This window comes from Nipponia nippon, unplaced genomic scaffold, assembly GCF_047370975.1.
Source record: "Nipponia nippon isolate SJK-2023a ecotype South Korea unplaced genomic scaffold, ASM4737097v1 scaffold_11, whole genome shotgun sequence".
Classification (NCBI taxonomy): Eukaryota; Metazoa; Chordata; class Aves; order Pelecaniformes; family Threskiornithidae; genus Nipponia; species Nipponia nippon.
In genome coordinates, this window is record NW_028262302.1 from 9,003,727 (window position 1) to 9,023,831 (window position 20,105).

The 20,105-nt window shown below is 38.9% G+C and overlaps 1 protein-coding gene across 1 annotated transcript in view; it reads left to right on the forward strand.

The window, feature by feature from the left end:
* Positions 1-20,105, forward strand: part of TSHR (thyroid stimulating hormone receptor) — a 69,771-nt gene that overhangs the window by 41,948 nt on the left and 7,718 nt on the right. Inside the window, exons 4-8 of the mRNA XM_009477234.2 lie at positions 2,579-2,653; positions 2,802-2,876; positions 6,332-6,409; positions 7,393-7,461; positions 16,777-16,854. Of these exons, the coding sequence (XP_009475509.1) occupies positions 2,579-2,653; positions 2,802-2,876; positions 6,332-6,409; positions 7,393-7,461; positions 16,777-16,854 (375 nt within the window). The remainder of the gene's footprint in view (positions 1-2,578; positions 2,654-2,801; positions 2,877-6,331; positions 6,410-7,392; positions 7,462-16,776; positions 16,855-20,105) is intronic.

The window sequence follows — 20,105 nt, forward strand, 5'->3', positions numbered from 1 at the left end:
GAGACTTCTAAGCAACTGGCTGTCTGCTGCTGTTTTTTGTAGTGCCTACCACAATGGGCCCTTTTATTCCTTTTGGCCTTTAAGAAACCTTTGTAACACAAAGTGTAGGATGAAATGCAAATATAAATACAGTATATGTTAAAGCATACTTCTTTCCTTGTCCCAGCATTGCCAATTCAAGGAAATCGAACAGCAGGGACATAAACGTTTCCCCAATGTGCAGTTGAATCATATTGATTTCCTCACTCACATTATTTAAGCTTTTCTCTGATTATTCTGCCAACTGTCTCACCTGGCAGCTTTAAATCTTTTATTCCCAGATTAATTAGTTTTTCATTTGCCTTTGTTAAACAGCACATGCCCTCTCATGGCCCAGTTACTTAATAAATCAAAATCTGATTGAATCTCATTGCATTATTTTGTGCTTCCAATTTTAGTACCATCTGCAGATTTTGAATTCTTACTTTCAGTACCCTCATCCAAATAATTTATACAGAATACTATGAATAGCAACAAGCCAAAACCTGATGATCCATTTCCAGGCTGAAGGTTGATCAGAAGACTGTCTTTCCCTGGAATATGTTTGGTCCACAAAAGGAATATCTGGCCAGGAAGCTCATGAGTCCAGCATTTTAAATGCAGTCAGTGATGGAGAAAACATATCGGTTAAAGTTTATGGAGCATTCCACTGTTGGGAATGTGATAGCTACATAACTAATAAAATAATTTGAGAGAAGCAAGAGACTGACACTAAGAAGATTTCTTTTAAATACAGAAACCGTACTGTTCAAAGTAGCTAACAGACATCAAGAATATTTGAATATAGCACTGTAATAGCAATAGTATAGCTATTAATTACATCAGTTTAACATGCAAGTGAAAGGTAAATCCTTGTCTCCCTGCAATGTTGGAGTAAACATTAAAAACTAAAGTCTCAAAAGGTGGAACAGAACTGTTTTGTGAGTACAACAGTATAGAGGGAGGCTGAAGTCTTGGTACCTGTATCTACATACTGATTTATCTACTGTCTTACATCTCTTTTCCAACTTTTATTTCTCAGACAACTTGGCTGCGTCAATTTTATCCTCTAAAAATGATTCCAGTGGCAGAGGTATCCTTAAAACCCAACTTCCTGATACCTATATTGTGTAGGTTATTTGGCACTGTTAGGGAATGGTAAGTTAAATAATACTACTGGTTAACAATACCCACGCAACCTGCACCACCATGCCATCTATGTTGTCTTCATCAAATTTCTCTATATAAGTAGCAAGTTTTTCCCTCAGCCCACTGCTCCACAGCTAGTCCCAGGAGGAAAACTGACACAGTTCTTTCTGTATGGTTTCTATATTAAGAAAGGTTGAGAGTTGTTCCAGCAGAGTTAGAAGACCAGCATCCAGAGCTGGTTTAAGGTAAAGAAATAGAAGCAAACATGCAAAAAACAGCAATCCCCTTTTGGAGACAGTAAAGAGGCCAGGAAAGGAAAAGTGTGCATGTGATGGGGGTGGGTATGGGTGGGTTTTTTCATAAAAGATGAAAGTTTGGTAGGTCTAGACAGGGAATTTTGGCACAGTTTGATTGGTGCAGCCAGACTGCTAACTGTCATTATGGATAGAAATGAAAGAAATCTGCAGAAGAAAAGAGGAATGAGAAAGACTGAGGAAAATTGCATTAAGGGCAGAGACAAAAATTTCAGAAAAATGAGGAAGAGTCGTGATGCCAGGCAATGATCATGATGGCTGGAGGGGCAGCAGCCCCACCAACACACCTACAGAAAGCACCCAGCATGGCCATAGCCACGGTCAGTGTCAGGTTGGTTCTTCCACATGTGCAGTCTAAAAAGCCATCTGCAGATGAAGCTGTCACCTGGGTAGAAGTATTTAAAAACATAACTGTGGACAGAAGATGTGAGGAATGAAGCCCACGTTGCATCAGTATAAAGCAAAGAGATACACTATCCTATATACTGCTGGACATGGCTATATAGTGAATGGTGTGTCCATTTCAGGTCTCAGAATGGAGCTAATTTAAGTGACCTGAGCCATCTTTTGGATCCACTGGTGAGTTCTGTAAAAGAGACAGGAAAAATAATACAAAATACTGTTAGAGACATGAAGGAAGTAACCAGAAAAATAGGACATAAAGTTATAAGCTAAATAGATGGATGTAAATTGATAGGATTCTTACACATCAATACTGAAAGTTTTGCTTAAATTTTCTTCTTTTTACTCAATTTTGCAGACACTAAACTCTCACCATGTTCAAAGCAATAGCCATTACCACAGCCTATTGCTTTGATTTTAGGACCGTGCAGACAAAGGACCCATAATCAAATTTCGGGTGCTTCTTTCCCCCTTGCTTAAACTAGCCAGTCTCCATGACTGCATCTATCCAGATGATAATTCATCATTGTAAGATTGCTCCGAAGGCATAGTGGTCTTGAGCTAGTGCTGGCCAGTACCAAAGCTCATTGTAGGAATTAGGTCCCTGAAATGTCATTTTAACATTGCTGATTTCTCTTATGATAAATAATTAAATATTAATGATCAATGTGGTAATGTTCCTCCCTTTTTTACAGTGAAATTCGAAATCTTAGAAACTTGGATTACATAGATCCAGATGCCTTTAAGAACCTTCCACTTTTGAAATACCTGTAAGTATTTAGCACCTGTAACAAGTTGGCACTTAAGCCTCACAGATGGCTCTTTACACTATAGCACTGTTGAATGCTTTAAATACATTGTTTGTTGTTGTTTAGTAGTCCAGCACATGTAATTCTTTCTGTTTCTTCTCTCTCTCAGTGGTATTTTTAATACTGGACTCAAAGCATTTCCAGACCTCACCAAGATCTACTCATCTGATGTGAACTTTTTACTGTAAGTATCTGTCCTCACAGCTGGTTAGAATACTGCCATCCTCAAATCCCAAGAAAACCTATAGTGAAGGTTTCTGTTTTGGAGAAAAATATCAAATAAGTCTGACAAAGCACTTTTCCTCAAGCTATATTTCAATGACAATTAGTACCAAATCTGGAAAATGCCAGGTCACCTAGCACTATACATTTGACCTGTATGAGAGACATGAACACACAAGTGCATTTCTCTTGAATTAGCCAAACCACATGAGACACAACTTCTACGGGCCTTTTGCTTTTATTTTGTTTTTGTAATGGCTGCACAATACCTGAATTAGTCTGAAGGCAGAATAGTGTGACACACAGGACCTGATCTGACATACAGCCTGCTAACGTGAAGTCATCCTGTCAACATTCTTCTAACAAATTTGTGCTGGCATGGTGAGCTCACATTGCACATTTTCTGATACTATTCTTCATTAAGCTCCTATATTGTTGAATAATAACCTCCATTGGCTGCCTTCTTTCTTCTGACCTCACCCTAAGCACGGAAGACTCAAGAGCAGGAGAACTGGACAATCTTGAGAGCAGTTGTTTATCATTGCACCTTTAAAAAGCTCAGTGTTGGCTGAGCTCACATTTTTAGGAAGATTTTGGTGACTTATTTTATCTAAAATATGTTGCTTCATACAATTAATGTTTTATTAAAGAAAACAGAAGAGGATCTTAAAAAGCAAATCACCAAAGCTGAGAAATAAAGCAGAGCTTTTAAGTCACTAGACCAGGAGCACCTTGGTTTCATGACAGCCTTAGTACTGAGGTCAGCTCAGGCTGGCACAATATATCTTTAAGAAAGATGACTACCCATCTCTCTTCTGTCACTCACCCCTTTTTCATAGTAGTTGAATGAGATGCATGCTCTTTTAGATCGACAGCATAAGCTTCTGTGAACACACACTTTGCCTAAATGCCCTTGCCCAAACTTACTTGTAGAGCCACATTTCAAGCACAAATCTATAGTCCCACTGAAGGACCAAAGCACCAGGACTGACAATTGCCCACTTTTAAGCTAGACTCCTTAGGTGGAGCCATCTCTTGCTAACTCAAGTCCTCAGCTGGAAAGAATTTTCCTACTAGTAAGCTTTGCTAATTTGGTTGGGTTTGTTCACATGAGGCACTCCTACATAACACTAAGACCTTCTTCCTTTCTCACACCTTAAAACCCATTTACTTTAATTGATTTAAAGACACCTGCCCCCCCTTTTTTTTTTAACATGGCTTGAAGCAAATTTCAGAACAATTTCTTGGAGAAAGAGAATGGGAACACAAATGGGGGTGGTGTCTCCCACTATTATCCTTATAGGTATTTCAGAAACAAAGAGTTCTGCTGTAAAAAAAGCAAGTGTTTTTTGGTATTCATAAAGCAAAGATGACATCCATCTTTGTGCTCTAACCTGCAATTTAAGTTCAAATTCTGCATTGTAATCAAGCCAAGGGGGAAGAGCAACTCAGATGGAGACTTGCAGGCTGACACAAGGTAAAAGTATTTTGGTTGCTACTTAGTCCTAGAGAGGAGTTAGCAATCTTATATTGAAGCAGTGTTCAGCTGGAAGAGGCATGACTGCTGGATGGGCTAGGTAAAAGGCTAGTAAAAATGAGAAGTATTATGCTAGAAGGTGACTTGCAAAGACGTGACTGATGGTCTACACCAGGCATTGCTTCAGTGCTGCTAAGGGGCGTTCTTAGTCAAGAATGGTCAGTCCTCACTGCATTCACGGTCTGCTATTGGCAACGCAAACCTCAGGGCAATGTAGAAATGCTGGTTGTTTTGATAAAGAGTCTAGACCTGTAGTAAGCAATGAAAACTTCCCTCCCAAGGATCTTCAGAGACTAGAGGTAAGTCTTGTGCTAACTCACGCTCCATAACCTGGAGCTGCTATGTTTGCCTTGGCTGTAAGTGTTGGAGATTGAAACCTGAGTGGGATACACCTACATCTTAAGAGCTATTAAGGAGTTCCTCAAAGACCAAAAGGGCTTTAGCTTAGATTAAGCTCTACTAGACTGTAAATTAAACACTACACTTACTAAGTCAAGAGAACCAAGAATTAAATAGGCTAGATGAAACAGAAGCATCTGTGTCCTTGCTTCCAACCAACTCAGTGACTTTCTAAGTGGCAGATAGCAAAACATTATTTTCCTTCTACCTTGAAAATTTTTTATAATGATCAGTTACAAAAAATAAACATGGGTCTTATATGCTAAAGACTTTTTAAAGAGTAGACCTGTCCTTTCAAGGGAGGTATTTCTAAACATTGCTATTCAATGAAAGGTAGCCTTTTTGTTTCTTTCATCAAGAAAAAAAATGTGCTCTTGAAGAATAATACATTTCTACATGATGAATAAGGTATAGCTGGGGAAAAAGCATTCATTGTATCACTATTGGCCTTTGAGGTCAAGCAACTTACGAGTAAACATTTGTTTAGAAAAGTGAACCAATCTGAAAAATGTCAAACCAAAATAACTTGTGATGCAAACCACCTATTGGTGAAAAATACTTGGAATGAAAATGGTTGTAGTACAGTTCAGTGTTAGCACGTATATAGCACAGAAAAGGAACAAAATTGTTCCTTTCACGTGGGCAATTGTTAGGACTTCGCCGGCCCATGGACGTTATGGTCTGGCTTTACTAGACCACATCTAATCCACAAGCTGAAGAAAACAAAAATTTGCAGAATACTTTGGTTTCCAGACTCTGATTCAGGAAAAAGCAGAAAAAGGATAATCAGATGCTTTGCTCTGCCCTTTATTTCTACCAGCTTTTTCCTCTCTCCTTTCTCCAGTTTAGTCATAGTAAATCTCTCTAGTTTTTCTTTCTCCCTTTTGTTACAACAGAGTTTTGGTCTGAAGCTACATAGTATTTATTAAGACTGCAGAGTGAGACTGAAAAAGTATTTTAGAAATGACAGATAGTGAAAGACTCATTTGGACAAGAGTTGAGAAGAATCGTTAAGTTAGATCACATAGTAAGTTATTTCACTTGTGCTAGATGCAGTTCTGTAAAGTGAAATGCCTCTGTCCTGAATAATGTATTATCTGATGCCTTACCTGAGCTTAGCTAGAGAGCAGGATCTCAGCTCTAAAGTCACTTGGGCTGGCTCAGTCGACACTGCAGCATTACTTACTTCAATAATTCTCTGGCTTATGAGACAAGGGACCTGTCTGTGCTGTTAACCGCTATAATTACACGGGCTGGTGCAGCTGGGTAAAACCCAGCTACTTCACAAGCGCACTTCCTGGGTGCTGGAACATGCTCGATTCTTCATCATCCCACAGGTATCTTCTGGCCTTAGATATAACTAAACAGGTTATTCTACACTTTTATTTATCATCAAGGCAGAGAACAATTAACCATAAAACTGTTCTGGAGAAGCTCTGTTGGGCAGATGTTTGATTGTGATGTTTTGTCTCCTTTTTCAGCGAAATTGCAGATAATCCTTTCATGACTTCAGTGCCTGCAAATGCTTTCCATGGGCTTTGTAATGAATCTCTAACTCTGTAAGTTCTTCCAGTTTAAGTCACAAGGCAATTACTTCTCTCGAGCATATGGTAAAATATTTAAAAAAAAAAAATCCCTGTCCTATTCTCCAATAGTTTGTAACAGAGAAACACCACAGACAGGTAGTATCCATGATCTAGTTTGCATTAATCCTTTACTTTGACAGTGCTTTGAATCAGGCCTGCTGCTTTTCTTTAAACTGACTTGACCAAAGTGGTTTTGCTTTTGTATGACCCTAATGCCAGTGAATGGTTATTGGAGAAAATCAAAGGGAAAAGTTTGCAGAGATTTCCTTCTGTAAAGCTACAGCATGATTAGAGCTGCGTCTAACTTTTTTGCAACGTTAAGTGGCACATACCATGAAAACTAATGGGTGGCAAATGCCAGAAGAGTCATATTTGAAGGAAAATTGTTAAATAAAGTTCAGTTATGAAAGTCATACTCAATGCGAGACACAAGAAAGGGTTGAGGGGAGTGAAAAGGACTGTAATGAGTTATGATCGGAACTAGGGGGAAGAGCACTAGAATGCAAAAGAATGAATTCTAAAGAAGTTCTAAAAAAACTCTAAGGGAGAAAAGAATGAATTCAAAAAATTCAGGCAGGCCTGATAGTAAAATCATACCTGTTTTGCTAGGTATCAGTTCCTTTAGCCTTCTGTAATCAGTCCTAGCAGAATTTTGTTTACTTGTTTTTAATTTGAGGGTGGGAAAGTTATAGCAAAGTGTTTTAGTCTAGTTCTACCTTTGCTGTAAAAAGAAGTAAAAGATGGCACACCTGCCACATGGTATTCTTGATTCGGCTGCACTCAAGAATGCTGCTGGGCATTTGTTTGCCCTTGCACTATAACTGCTGCTTCTTCAAGAGATTAAAATTAACCCATCCATAAATGTGTTGTTGCCAAGAAAAATGATACATAAGATGTTAAGTATTCAGGTATTGAAGCAACCCAAAATACACAATTTTTTTTTTTTTTGCTTGCAGCAAACTCTACAATAATGGCTTTACCAGCATCCAAGGCCATGCTTTTAATGGGACAAATCTGGATGCTATGTAAGTAGCAGATCATTCTCTTCTTTCAGAAAAAAATTTGTATAATAAATACTCTATGCTTGTTGGAGGTTCTCAAATACGTATCTTATTCTAATTATTTTTAAGGAGCAAAGAGAGGATATTAATTTCAGCCAGCAGTAAAAATATGGGTGTTTAATGTCTTTTGCAGTGTGCTTTCATTTGGTGTTTATATTTATAGCTCAGAAATAAAATCATGGCAGGTAATTCCAGTGTGAATTTTGTTTTGGTTTGAAGCTACAATAAGATTTCTTTTGATCAGTAACATTTCTAAGACAATTTGGAAGATAATTATGCTGTTTTACTTACAAGACAGTTTATTTTAGTAAGTGTAGCACTGATAATGGTAGCAGCTCTTTCACAGAAATCTCTTATCTGCAAAAAAGAGAGTGGTGTGAGGTGTTGGAAGCAATTCAGAGGAACCAGTCACTTGCACTAGAAATGAGAGATGGGCATCTCAAAAGCATGAAACAACCATTTCAGCTTTCCCTTCACCTTTTTATTATAGTTTCTGGAAAACTAATACTTAGTGAGTGAATATCCTTTTTACACCATACCCCAAATCATATGCCTCAATCATTAACACAGAACAAATCTCAATTCCAGAGGCTCCATTCACTTTGGCAGAGCTTACTCTGGCCGTACAGAGGCTTGACTAAAGAGTCTGGCTGGCAATCTCATGAGTAAAGAGATTTTTTTTCATCATGAGCTCTTAAATTAACCAGAGAGGCATGAGGACAGGTATGATTATTTTCATTATTTTAAATTGGGCTTGAATTCTGTAAGAGCATCCTTCACGTGGTCTTAATCTTTCCAAACTGCCTTTTTTCCCTTAAGAGCTAGCTAAACGTCATAAATTTTTAAAAGATTTGAGTTAAACTGAAGATCTGGGATAGGTCTTATTTTACTCACATTAGTTCAGTTACTTTGAACTTCCATATGAGAAAGAAAGTTTTTCATGATGACGTAGTGTTTGTAGTAGTGCCCATAGAAATCGCAAGGTATAAAATAAGGCAAAATGAACCCAGTGTCTTGACTGAATCCCTCTAAGCTGTATATGCAATACTTAAAACCTTTCTAAGCCTTAGCCAATATCTGAACTGTGTTGGCTCTTCCATTTCTTACATTTTGATGAAACACAGGTTGAAGATGATTTTGTAGGAATTATTCTTTTTGCTTCTCTGATAGTGTGCAAGTGCTATTGCTTCTGGCCTCTTTGGAATTTTCCTGATTCTTAAAGAATCAAGTGAAAATGTAGTTTTAGAAGATCTGGAGTCCAAAACATCTGCTTTATTGGACTGGGTGGAAGTAGAGAAGCAGAAAACACATACTAAGTTCTGCAGATACTGCTTGCTTACTTTCAGAAAAAGTTTTATAATTAGTATTCTTTAAGGATATTTCAATAAGACCTCGAGGGCAGAGGGCCGTACAGAGAGATCTGGATAGACTCAAGACCTGGGCAATCACCAGCCGTATGAAATTTAACAAGAGCAAGTGCCAGATTCTCCACCTGGGACAGGGTAATCCTGATTTTACATACAAATTGGAGGATGAAAGCCTGGAGAGAAGCCCCATGGAAGGAGATCCGGGGGTCTGGGTTGATGGCAAGTTGATTAGGAGTCAACAGTGTGCCCTGGCAGCCTAAAGGGCCAACCATGTCCTGCAGTGCATCCAGCACAGCCTAGCTAGCCAGTCGAAGGAGGTGATTGTCCCACTCTGCACTGCACTGGTGCGGCCCCACCTCAAGTACTGTGTGCAGTTTTGGGCACCTCAATAGAAGGACATCAAACTATGAGAGCGTGTCGAGAGGAGGGCGACCAAGATGGTGAAAGGTCTGGAGGGCAAGACTTAAGAGGAGCAGCTGAGATCCCTTGGCTTGTTCAGTTTGGAGAAGAGAAGGCTGAAGGGTGACCTCATTGCAGTCTACAGCTTCCTCAAGGGGGGCAGTGGAGGAGGAGGGGCTGATCTCCTCTCTCTGGTGACCAGTGATAGGACACAAGGAAATGGAATGAAGCTGCTCAGGGGAAGTTCAGATTGGACATTAAGAGAAGGTTCTTCACTGAGAGGGTGGTCGGTCACTGGAACAGGCTCCCCAGGGATGTGGTCATGGCACCAAGCCTGTCAGAGTTCAAGGAGTGTCTGTACAACGCTCTTAGTCATATGGTTTAGTTTTAGGTAGTCCTGCGAGGAGCAGGGAGTTGGACTTGATGATCCTTATGGGTCCCTTCCAACTTGAGATATTCTATGATTCTAAGTCAATCTTTCCAGAGACTGGCTATGATGAACTAGTTAAGCAAATTAAAAATAATAATTAAAAAAAGAACTAAACCCAGGCTTACTTTCAGGGCTTTATCTACCAGCAGTAAAAATGGTTTATTACAACAAACAGTTTTCTCCTAATTAAATCATATGACATTTACTTGGAGCAAAGCACTACTCCAGATTTACAAGGCAAACTAGGGAGCTGAATATCAGTGGTAAAGCCTTCATCTGTTTGATAAACTACACTGAAATTTCTAAACTAATTTTCTGAAGTATTTTGGTTACCATATACCAAGATAAGGTATAATTTTGCTAAGTGCAAGCTTGGAGATTTGTTGTTTCTAGCAGCAGCATTAAGTTAATGCAAAAGGCAAATATTTCTTTTTCTGTATTCTGACATTTCTAATTTGAACTCCTGTTTATCTACCACTGTACAGCAAAGAAAGTACCTGTTTTCCTCTGGGTCTGATCCAAGGTCCTTTGGACTTGATGAAACTGGGAGCAACAAGAAACTAAGAGAAAAAGAGTGAGGGAAAGAAATTTTACTGGGTTTTGAATTATGACCTCAAGGAGGAAAACAAGTAAAAAAGGAAAACAATCAAAAGCAATAATTCCATTTTTGACAAATCATTCAAAGACTCCATGTTCCATCCATAAATCAGAAGACATTTTGGGAATCTTGGAGGCTACCTTCTACCATGCAGTATGCCTTTCTACCACTCTTGCAGTATTAAAAGACCTATGTAATTCAAGGTGGTCAAAACAATCAATGCAGATATAGGTGTGGAACCGTGCATAAATGGTTTCTGTTATCACACTGAATTATGGCACTACCTAATAAATCTTGTCATCCAACAAGGATCTGTGTTTTATAGCAAACCACAGTATCGCTGTATATGTTTTATAAAGGCAGGGAAGTAAAGAACCAGGAAGGAAGGGCCGAATGATGCTTTTACTGAACAGCGTTCATCTGAAACTTGAATCCCTCCCATCATTAAGGTCCATGAATGGCATCGCTCCTGCAGACTTCTGCAAAGCAGTGCTGCTGCACCGGTGTTTATTTCTGTAAGGAAATTGGTGAGGAAAGATTTTTTAAAACATATTTCTAGTGAATGGCAAAATATATTTGTGATGAGATTTTACAGAGCTGTCTAAATTACTGAAATGGAAAGTGTGCAATCTCAAAATCTAATTACAAAAATAAACTCCAAAAGAATATATTTACTTTGGTGTACACTCTCAGGAATCACTTATAATGCTTGGCTTAGCTCAGAGTCAAGATAAACAATGGTGTAGAAAAGACATATGATGAATCCTTAATACTGCTCATTTACCAATGCATCTCTTTTCCCTTTCTTTAACCTTCATTTCATAATCCAACAGGATGCATAGATGCATTAACATGTTACATGTCCAGAGCCCATTTAATACTATAGTGGTGATATTTAAATGTGTGGTCAACATATTATTTTTCTGCTTGTTTGTTAAGCTCTGCTGCCTTATTTTAAAATCAGAAGCCAAAAGAAAGCAAGCAGATACTATCAAATAATACATCATTCCATAAGCCAGTGAGATATTCCAACTAGAAACTTCAGTAACTTTACTTGGTTTTTAACTAAGTGATCCTTTGGAAGAAAATTTTGCAAAACTTCTCTTTTTCCCTAATCTGGCTGTTCATTCTTATTCCATCACTCCCAGTGCTCATAAAATTGGTTGTGGGACTGCAGTAAAACCTTATCAGTGAAATAATCCAGCTTAAAAAAAACACCAAGAAAGGTGTGTCCAGCTACAATATGGAGGATGGCATGAATGACCTTGGACTATGGAAAAAGAGAAATACAAATCTTTTACACTGAAAAAAGAAAAGTATGTGGAATTCTATGTTAGTTAGTTGAAGCAGCTGGTCAGCATTTTTCATTCATATCCTTTACCCCCAGAAGAAAATATGCTTTTGGTAAAAAGAAAATATTTTGTAAAAATACCTTCAGACCTTTCCGCATTTTTCAGTTTTTCATCTCAGTTGAAGATTTTTAATATTTTGAGTATTCAGGATTTTGCTTTTTTTTTTTGCTATCTCATGCTTTTCACGTTTGCTCTGTATCTCCAAAATGGTGTCCCTAAAGAGCTCCCAGAATGCCCTCAGTAATTTAACTTTCATACTTTTGTTTATTTTTAAGAAAGTTTTTTCTCATATATGTATTTCTCCTTTTTGGAGACTATAGCTGTGGTGTGTTCTTTGGCTTTTTTGGTCCTACAGAGTTGCTGAATTTCAGTACCCGGTGGTTGCTCTTATAAAACAGACTTTAGACTGTAACATTTATGAAACGGAGCATGCATTCCACTAAAGCTGAAATCAAAAGTTGCTTTTTCTCATGCGGGCTCTCTAACCTCTTGCTTTATGAAGCATGCATTGATAATGTCTGAAGACTCAGTATCTCTGCCATGCCCTGACGTGACATTGTCTTGTTTTACAAAGCAGTTGAAATGCTCTATTACTGGTTCATGTCCTCAGAAGATCCTGCTCAGCATACTGCAGTCATGTTGTTTTCTGGTGGGGCTAAAACTTAATGCATTATTTTTTCCCACTTAACCCTGGATCTTGAGTCCATAAAGACTCTGTATTAGTCACTGGCATAGTTAGCTTACTGATACGATTTGATTAAAAAAAGAAAAAAAAAAAAAAGCCTTCTGTTACTTACAGCACTATGAAACCATCAGCACACCCTACTTCAGATTCAGCATTTCCTACTCCAGATTTCCTGCATACTTTGCGCTGCGGTATTCATGTCTGTCTGATTGCCTTCCACCAACTTTCCAAAATGACTATTATTCTAGTGTCCCCACTGAGGATAGATATTCCACTTCACCCATGTGATTTCTAAGACTTCCAACATTTGTTTAGACACGTGGGTACCCCGTTGTGGTTTTCTTTTCTGCAGTGTATTTAAATGACATTCTATACCATTTAGCTATCAGTAACAACAGGATTAAATGCATTCTCAGAAGGAGCTATACTAGCTCTACATACACTTTCTTTGTCAAATTAATATTTACCAAAGTCTTATTCTTTCCATTTAAAAGAGGTACCTATGAAAATAAAAGGCTTAAATAACTGAAATCAATTAGCATCAGGAAATTGTACATTCTGATGGGCCTGACTCATCTATGTGAAAACTGGCGGCTAATACTGCAGCCCCTCCTTGGTAACACATGGTTATGAACTTCCCGAAAGCCTCTAGCTGCCTGTCTCTATTTCTAAGTTTGAAGATTTTTATCGCATATGTAAACTATTATATTTCAGGTTTATCACTCACCATGGTGTTCAAATATCAGGGGAAAATATTTCAAAATTGGACAAGCAATTATCTGGTTGTATAATAATGTCTAGTTACTAAAGCAGACAGGTTTTATTAGGTCAGGCAGGTTTTTGTGTCCTTCAAAACTACAACCTAGATTTTGAAATCTTGGATTAATTCTTAGCTCTTGCTCTGGTTTATTTTTTGTATTCAATTTGCAGTCAGATGATACTAGAATGCCATATATTTCTAAAGAAAGAAAGCTTATTTCAAACAACAATAGCTGAGAAGATGAAGTAAGCCATTTTCCTCTGTAAGAAACAAGGCTTTAGGCATGGGTAATGTCTAATGAACGACATCCCAGAAGTGTTTCTCTGGCTTGGCTTCCTAAGACTTTGTGTTGTGTAACCCAGTTGAAGTGCTTTTACTTCTCATTTCTCACTATGGTGATCAATATAAGCTTATATCCAGTGAATGTTACGGAAAATTTGCCAATGACTTCAACCAGGACAGGATTAGAATCTTGACTTGATTTTTTTCCACACCAAGAAACAATTCCTCTGACTTTATTATTTTTGCAGCTAAACCCCAGTTCAGCTATCTGAACTTGAAAGATTCTTCTGACACAAAGATAAAATAGTGGCCTTCTGCCACTTTTCTGAGGCAATTCAATTATCTCCACAGCCACCACCTCAAACGGTGTTTTTGTTACAGAACTTACAATTAAGAAAGGTTTGACCTTTGTATCTTTGCCACTAACTGGCACAATGGGCACAGCTCACAACAGCTTCATGGATGCCCTCTGAAATCTGTTGTGACAACCTTTCTATCGTATTTTTTGCCTTCCTAGCTACATCACAAGCTAGCTTTAAAATGTTTATAACAGAGTACCAAACATCCCTCTCTGCTTGACGTATTACTGCCTGCATCAGTAGTATCAAATTCTTTCTCCTTTCATTTCATTTAATGTCTTCAATAGGTCTGGTCTGGGCATCTTATCATTTCTGTGCCAACTGCACTCTGAAATTTTATGAAATTCCTCTTTTTAAGATAATTATGTTTAAATTCTGAGCAATGTCACCTGGCTTCACTTGGGCAATATTGTTGGTTTTCTCCTTTTTCTCTCTTTTGCTGCTGGTCTCATCCCTGGGAATTTTCTCTGCTTTTATCTACCCTGTGAAACATGACCTCCATAAGGCAGTCTGTCTGCAGTCCTTGTGAAGTTTCTGTCCTTTAGTTGGACTGAGGACGACATCATCTTCTCTTGAGCAATGCTTTATGGTCATTATCTGCAGTCATATTCTTTTTCTTCATTCTTGCATTACAAGGCCTCCACCAGCCCTGTGCCCTTGTTGGTGAAATGTCAAGCAATCCTGATGCTTGTAGTTGTTGGGCTTGGGTCACCCACTGTTGTCATACTTATGTCACTATGAGTTCCTCTTCCTGCTCCTGCTGGACCTGAGATACCTATGACATTGCAGTCTGTGGACCCTGTTGCTGCTCCTAGACTGCAGCCTCATGCTTTAATCTGTGGTTTGCTACTGGGGCCATTAGACTTTACCTTTTCCACTGTGCAGAAAATGGGTAAAATTTATAAATGGGATAGTCGCAGGTGCTACCAGCCTCTTCTGCCTAGGCACCATGGTCCTTCAAGGCCTTTATAGCGTTGATTATTTTGCCATTATTTCATCAAGGGGAACATACATTCCCCTTAACAACTTTCCTTGGCAATTTTATGTGTTCTCCCCCTTAATGGGTTGCATTGCATTTCTGCCCCGAAGCACAGTCCTGCAGCTGTACCATCCCCTTTGCTGCCTTGGTTCAAACTTCTCTCAGAGGTCCTTTCTCATCATAGTACAGAAACGAAATGCTTGGACTGTTTTGTCTCCTTGCTTATGTAGTGTCCCTCAGCCAAGAGAGCTAGATGCTCCTCCATCCTCCTCCAGGGACTACAGTATTTGGTAAATGATTCTTAATCCCATCACAAGATTTCAATTCATCTAAATTAAATTAAAAAGCATGACTAGGTTTGATGCCTGCAAGCTGTTTCTCTTGTAAACATCGTGACAGAAGTTGATTGAACTAAGTAAAAACACCACCTCGGGTTTAATTGCTGGCTTAGGGAAAGAATTATCACAGTAGTATCCACGTATACATACACACACACACACATGTATGTATGTATATATTGCAACCTAAGCTTCAGTCTCCTTTCATTGCTCAGCTAATTCAGCATATTGCTGTGTGTGTGTTTAGGAGATCTAGCTGCTTAAAACTGCTGTCCTCCTCCCTCCTGGCTAACCAGGAGGAACCACCTTGTCAAGGAAATGAACGTGCCTGTTGTGTTTTGTGAAGTTCTTTCTAGCTGGACAATTGTTCCAAAACCACATTTTTAATCTATATCTATGTCAAATATACCCAATTAATACACACAAGCTGGCACTGTATGCATAAAAATAACACTTATTTTTCCATCTCATCACGTTCTGTGTACATCTGGTCTTCACAGAGTGCAGTGCCATACGTCCACTGTGACCCCAGCAGAAAAGCAGGATGCCTGTGCTTCTGCTGCTCCTGCAGGTTTTTTAATTTATGCTTTCTCTTTGTACACCTGCAATTGTGGAGCTAGTGAAGCCAATTATTTCTCCCAAGTCTGTCCACAAAACCCATAAATTCTATTAGGCCATTGAGAACAGACAGAAATGCATAGCCTCTCTAAAGCAATGTGGAACTTGACTGAATTACCTGCAATAATAATTCTTGTATTTATAAATTTCTCAAACGACAGTTTCAGACGATGGTAAACAGGAATCCTGCCAAAAAAAGATCAAGATTCATTCTAGATCAGTCACTTTTAAATCTAAAAACACAGAACTGAATTTAACATTGATTGTTCCACTTGGGTTATGTTGATTTTTCGAGTGTTCAGCAGCCTTGCATTGCCCATCTTTAATCATGAACCTTTAACTCAGCTCTGTAAATTCCCCACTTCCTGGATCCACGCTTTCTTAGATGTTGGGCCTTGATTACATCAGTCATGTAATGACAGGAGAAATTTGCAGCATTTCATATTTCAGGAGAGTGTTGGCTACTCAGAAAATTGTTCAAGGTTTTCCCAAGACTTTAGAATTTTTTACATAAGTTTTATATTATTTCTTCCTTCAGATTTGTCCTCCTTCTCACTCCTGCTCTTGCTCTTCTTATAACAAAACTTCATTCTTAACTGTTGATGTATACATGGGAGCCTCCACTTGGCTATGGAGATTTTAAAGCATTTAAAACTTGTGTCAAACAAGGAGGGAATTGTTTTTATGTTTGTTCATGATGTGTTTCTGTAAGTATCATGTAATTCCCCATACCTCATTCTGATGAAAGCAAAACAATCTATTTCACCTCATCCTCACACATACTTACCTGAAGATAAAGTGTGTATGCATGTGTCTTTATATGTATGACAGAGAGAGAAAAAGAATTTGGAGCAAAGCTAATTTATTTTGCTAATTTATTTATTTATTATTTGTTGAGTAATTTAATTTGTTTTCAAAATGGCAAACCTGTATTTTGTTCCTTGGGTACACAGAAAATGAAGTAACTGATTATGCTTCAATATGTTGTTGGGATGGGATGGCCCTTACACCTATTGCTTTTGTAAATCTGTTTAGGCAAGTAAACTGAAGAGCTGCTTCTTTAACCTATGGATAACTATTTCCAAATCACTGCGTTTTGTTTGTTTCTGCAGCTATCTGCACAAGAACAAATACCTGGAAGTTATCAATGATGATGCATTTCTGGGAGTGTACAGTGGACCAACTCTATTGTGAGTAGGAGAAAATGAAGTAGAGAAAGCTTTAAATATAATACTATTTTAGGTTGCACTTTCTTTCCAACCATTATTAGCAGCAGAGCAGCAGGGATGGGAATGGCATGTTTACAAGAAGAGTATCAGCAACAACAGCTGTGCTTTAGGGAACATTCTGAATAAGAAAAGCACAACCAAGGCCACGGTCCACCATCAGGAGGAGAACTGGCCATCTAGGCAGAGCAAAAGAGGGTGTTCTGGAAGCAGGAAGCAGCAGATCAGGAAGGAAACCTGAAAAAGCTCACAAAGGGGCTGTTAAACCTCCTGCTCAGGGAGCCTTTGTGGTGGCTGTCCCTCAGAAAGAGCCATCGCTCCTCTTTCTCCCTGCTGGGTGGATCGCCTTCATTTCCACTGCTTCTGCTTTCAGGAGGGCTCAGGCCACCCACCCCTGACTGAGATGGTCATCGTAGCAGTACTGTGACAGAGGCTGTGCTGGTGCTGAGTAACCCTTTTTTTTCCATTAGGATTTATCTGATGAGGCCTTTTTCTTAATATTGCACATGGCACCAGAGAAGGCCTTTCTCATTTTGTACCTGGTCAGAAAGACATTTTTCAGTTTTCGTAACTTTACCTGGACACCGTATTTCCATTTTGATACTACTTTGTCACAATAAATACACAGTCTCAAAGCAAGGTGCACTCTCCTGTTACATTTGTGGTCTCATATGGCTCACTGCACATCTTCTCTCTGGGGCTACAGGTGGCACGATGGGTTGAAAAGCTCCTTCCTAGGGATGGCAGGAGACAAAACACTTGGGATCTTAAGTCTAAGGGAGGCGAGAGCTTGCAGCAGCACAGGTTTTGACTCCTGGAGTTATTGTGGGTATTTAAAGCACCAGTGTTGTTGTTATGCTAGACAGGTGAACAAGTAATGGCATGCTGCAAAGGGTTGTGGGGTAATCATATGCTACAATAACGTTGCCAGGTAAGCTCACTCTGCAAGGGCTAGCTTTGAGGTGTGCGAGCTACACGAAACCTCTTGGTTTAGGGGCTAGAGATGACTTCCTAGGACATGTAACTGTAACAAACTTCCTTCTCACTCTGTTTTCAAGTTAGATTTCTCATAACTTGAAATTTTTCTAATCTTCTGTAATTATTGTGCTAGCCCAGCTGCCACTGATCCTTGATCTCAGGACATATTTTACGTTTGCAGTCTAAACAGCCAGTTATCCATCTGCCATTAGAATGATATACCTCCATGGCTGACAATAGCCCTAGTAGTATTTATAATTAGAGATGTGGTACCATAGTGACACTACAGAGAGAGGTATTGCTTCTCAAAGGCAGAAGGCATAAAATGGCATGTAAACAACTGTAAATTAACAGTGATTAGAAAAGTCGGATTATTTCACATCATGGTCTTTTAATTTGCTAGTCCTAAGCCAAAGATGTTAGGAAGGTGTCATGCTTTCACCCTGGCCTGCAGCTCAGCTCCACACAGCCGCTTGCTCACCCGCCCCACCCAGTGGGATGGGGCAGAGAATTGGAAGGGTAAAAGTGAGAAAATTCATGGGTTGAGATAAAGACAGTTTAATATTTAAAAAAAGGATGGGGGAAAAAAACAACAAAGGAAGGGGAAAAAAACGAACCAAACCCAAGAAAAAACAATTGATGCAAGAAAAACAACTGCTCACCACCAACTGACCGATGCCCAGCCAGTCCCCGAGTGACGGCAGCCTTGGCAGACTTCCACCCATTTTTTATTGCTGAGCATGATGTGATATGGTCTAGGATATCCCTTCGGTCAGTTGGGGTCAGCTGTCCCAGCTGTGTCCCCTTCCAACTCCTTGTGCACCCCCAGCCTGCTTGCTGGCAGGGCAGGGTGAGAAGCAGAAAAGGCCTTGACGCTGTGTAACCACTGCTCAGCAGTAACTAACACATCTCTATATTATCAACACTGTTTTCAGCACAAATCCAAAAGGAAGAAAATTAACTCTATGCCAGCTACCGAAGGGTGCAACGTATTATTAATTTTTAATTTAATTTTAATGTAATTTTAATAGCAGCTTCAGGGACTTCTGTTACCCATGGATAACCAGGAATTACTCTGCATGTGTGATGTAGGAAGGGTTTGTTGTAAAGCAAAATATCTTCCAGCAACAATTCAGAGCAGAATCCTTTCACCTGAACAGATCTCTTTTTGACCTTCAGGAAGTAGAACTATTTTAACAGAAACAAAATAGTTTCTGAAACTCCCACATACGCACTGCCTTAAGAAGGCTGAGTCAAAATGAATGAAAATTGAGTAGAACCCTAGTATTTACTGTTGTGTCATGTCAATAGCCAGTAACATCTCCCACAGGAGACAGAAATGTGCTTGCAATTGGTGCTTTATTACACACCCCCCACTGTACCATCAAGACTAATATTAATGAGTTAATTATAGAGAGACCAGAGATTTATTAACTTGCATAATAGCCTGAGAAGTCTGACCAATACAGCCCTTCCATATCCCCCTTGGCCAGTGTAAACAACTTGGCTTATTTTAATAAATAATTTGTTAAGTCATTTTTAGTTCAGACATCTAGCAGTTGTTAGCTGGCATGGGAATTTGTGGACATTGGATCTTCCTCAAAAAGAAAGTTCCACTTACAATACTGCAAATTAACTCTATGGAAAACAATTGCCATAAGATAAATATTCCTTTTTCTGGGGCAATGAATCACATTGCTTACGGTGGGAGCAGTATGAAAAAAAAAAAAAAAAGGAACATTTATGGAGCTCAAAAAAGAGACTCTGTCTTGTCTCCCCACTAAGCTGGCAGAACTCATAGTCTCTGGCTTTCCCTTTATGCACTGACCTTGGATCAACCCTAATGGGGTAATTTTCTTCCATTTTGGCTTTAAAGAAAACCAATGAGAAAGATTTAACTACAAAGAATTGTGCCTGGCAATATGTATGTTGTGTGAGTTTGGCCATGCTCTCAGACCACCTAGTTAGATGGTGTATTTAAGTAGGTATTAAAAGGTTAGATATTTTTTTTTTAAATTTGCAGTTTACAATAGCAGAGGAAGCAGGGAGCATGATCACTGAATAGAGGAGAACAGATGCCAATAATTCAGATTCCTTTGTCACTGCTGTATATTCACATGTATGCGGATGTACACATAGATTACTCCCTTTAGAAAGCTATTTTAACAGTATAATGACAGTACACTGCTCTTCACCTGAAAATGAAATCTTGGCTAGGATTCAGTGACTCAGTGGAC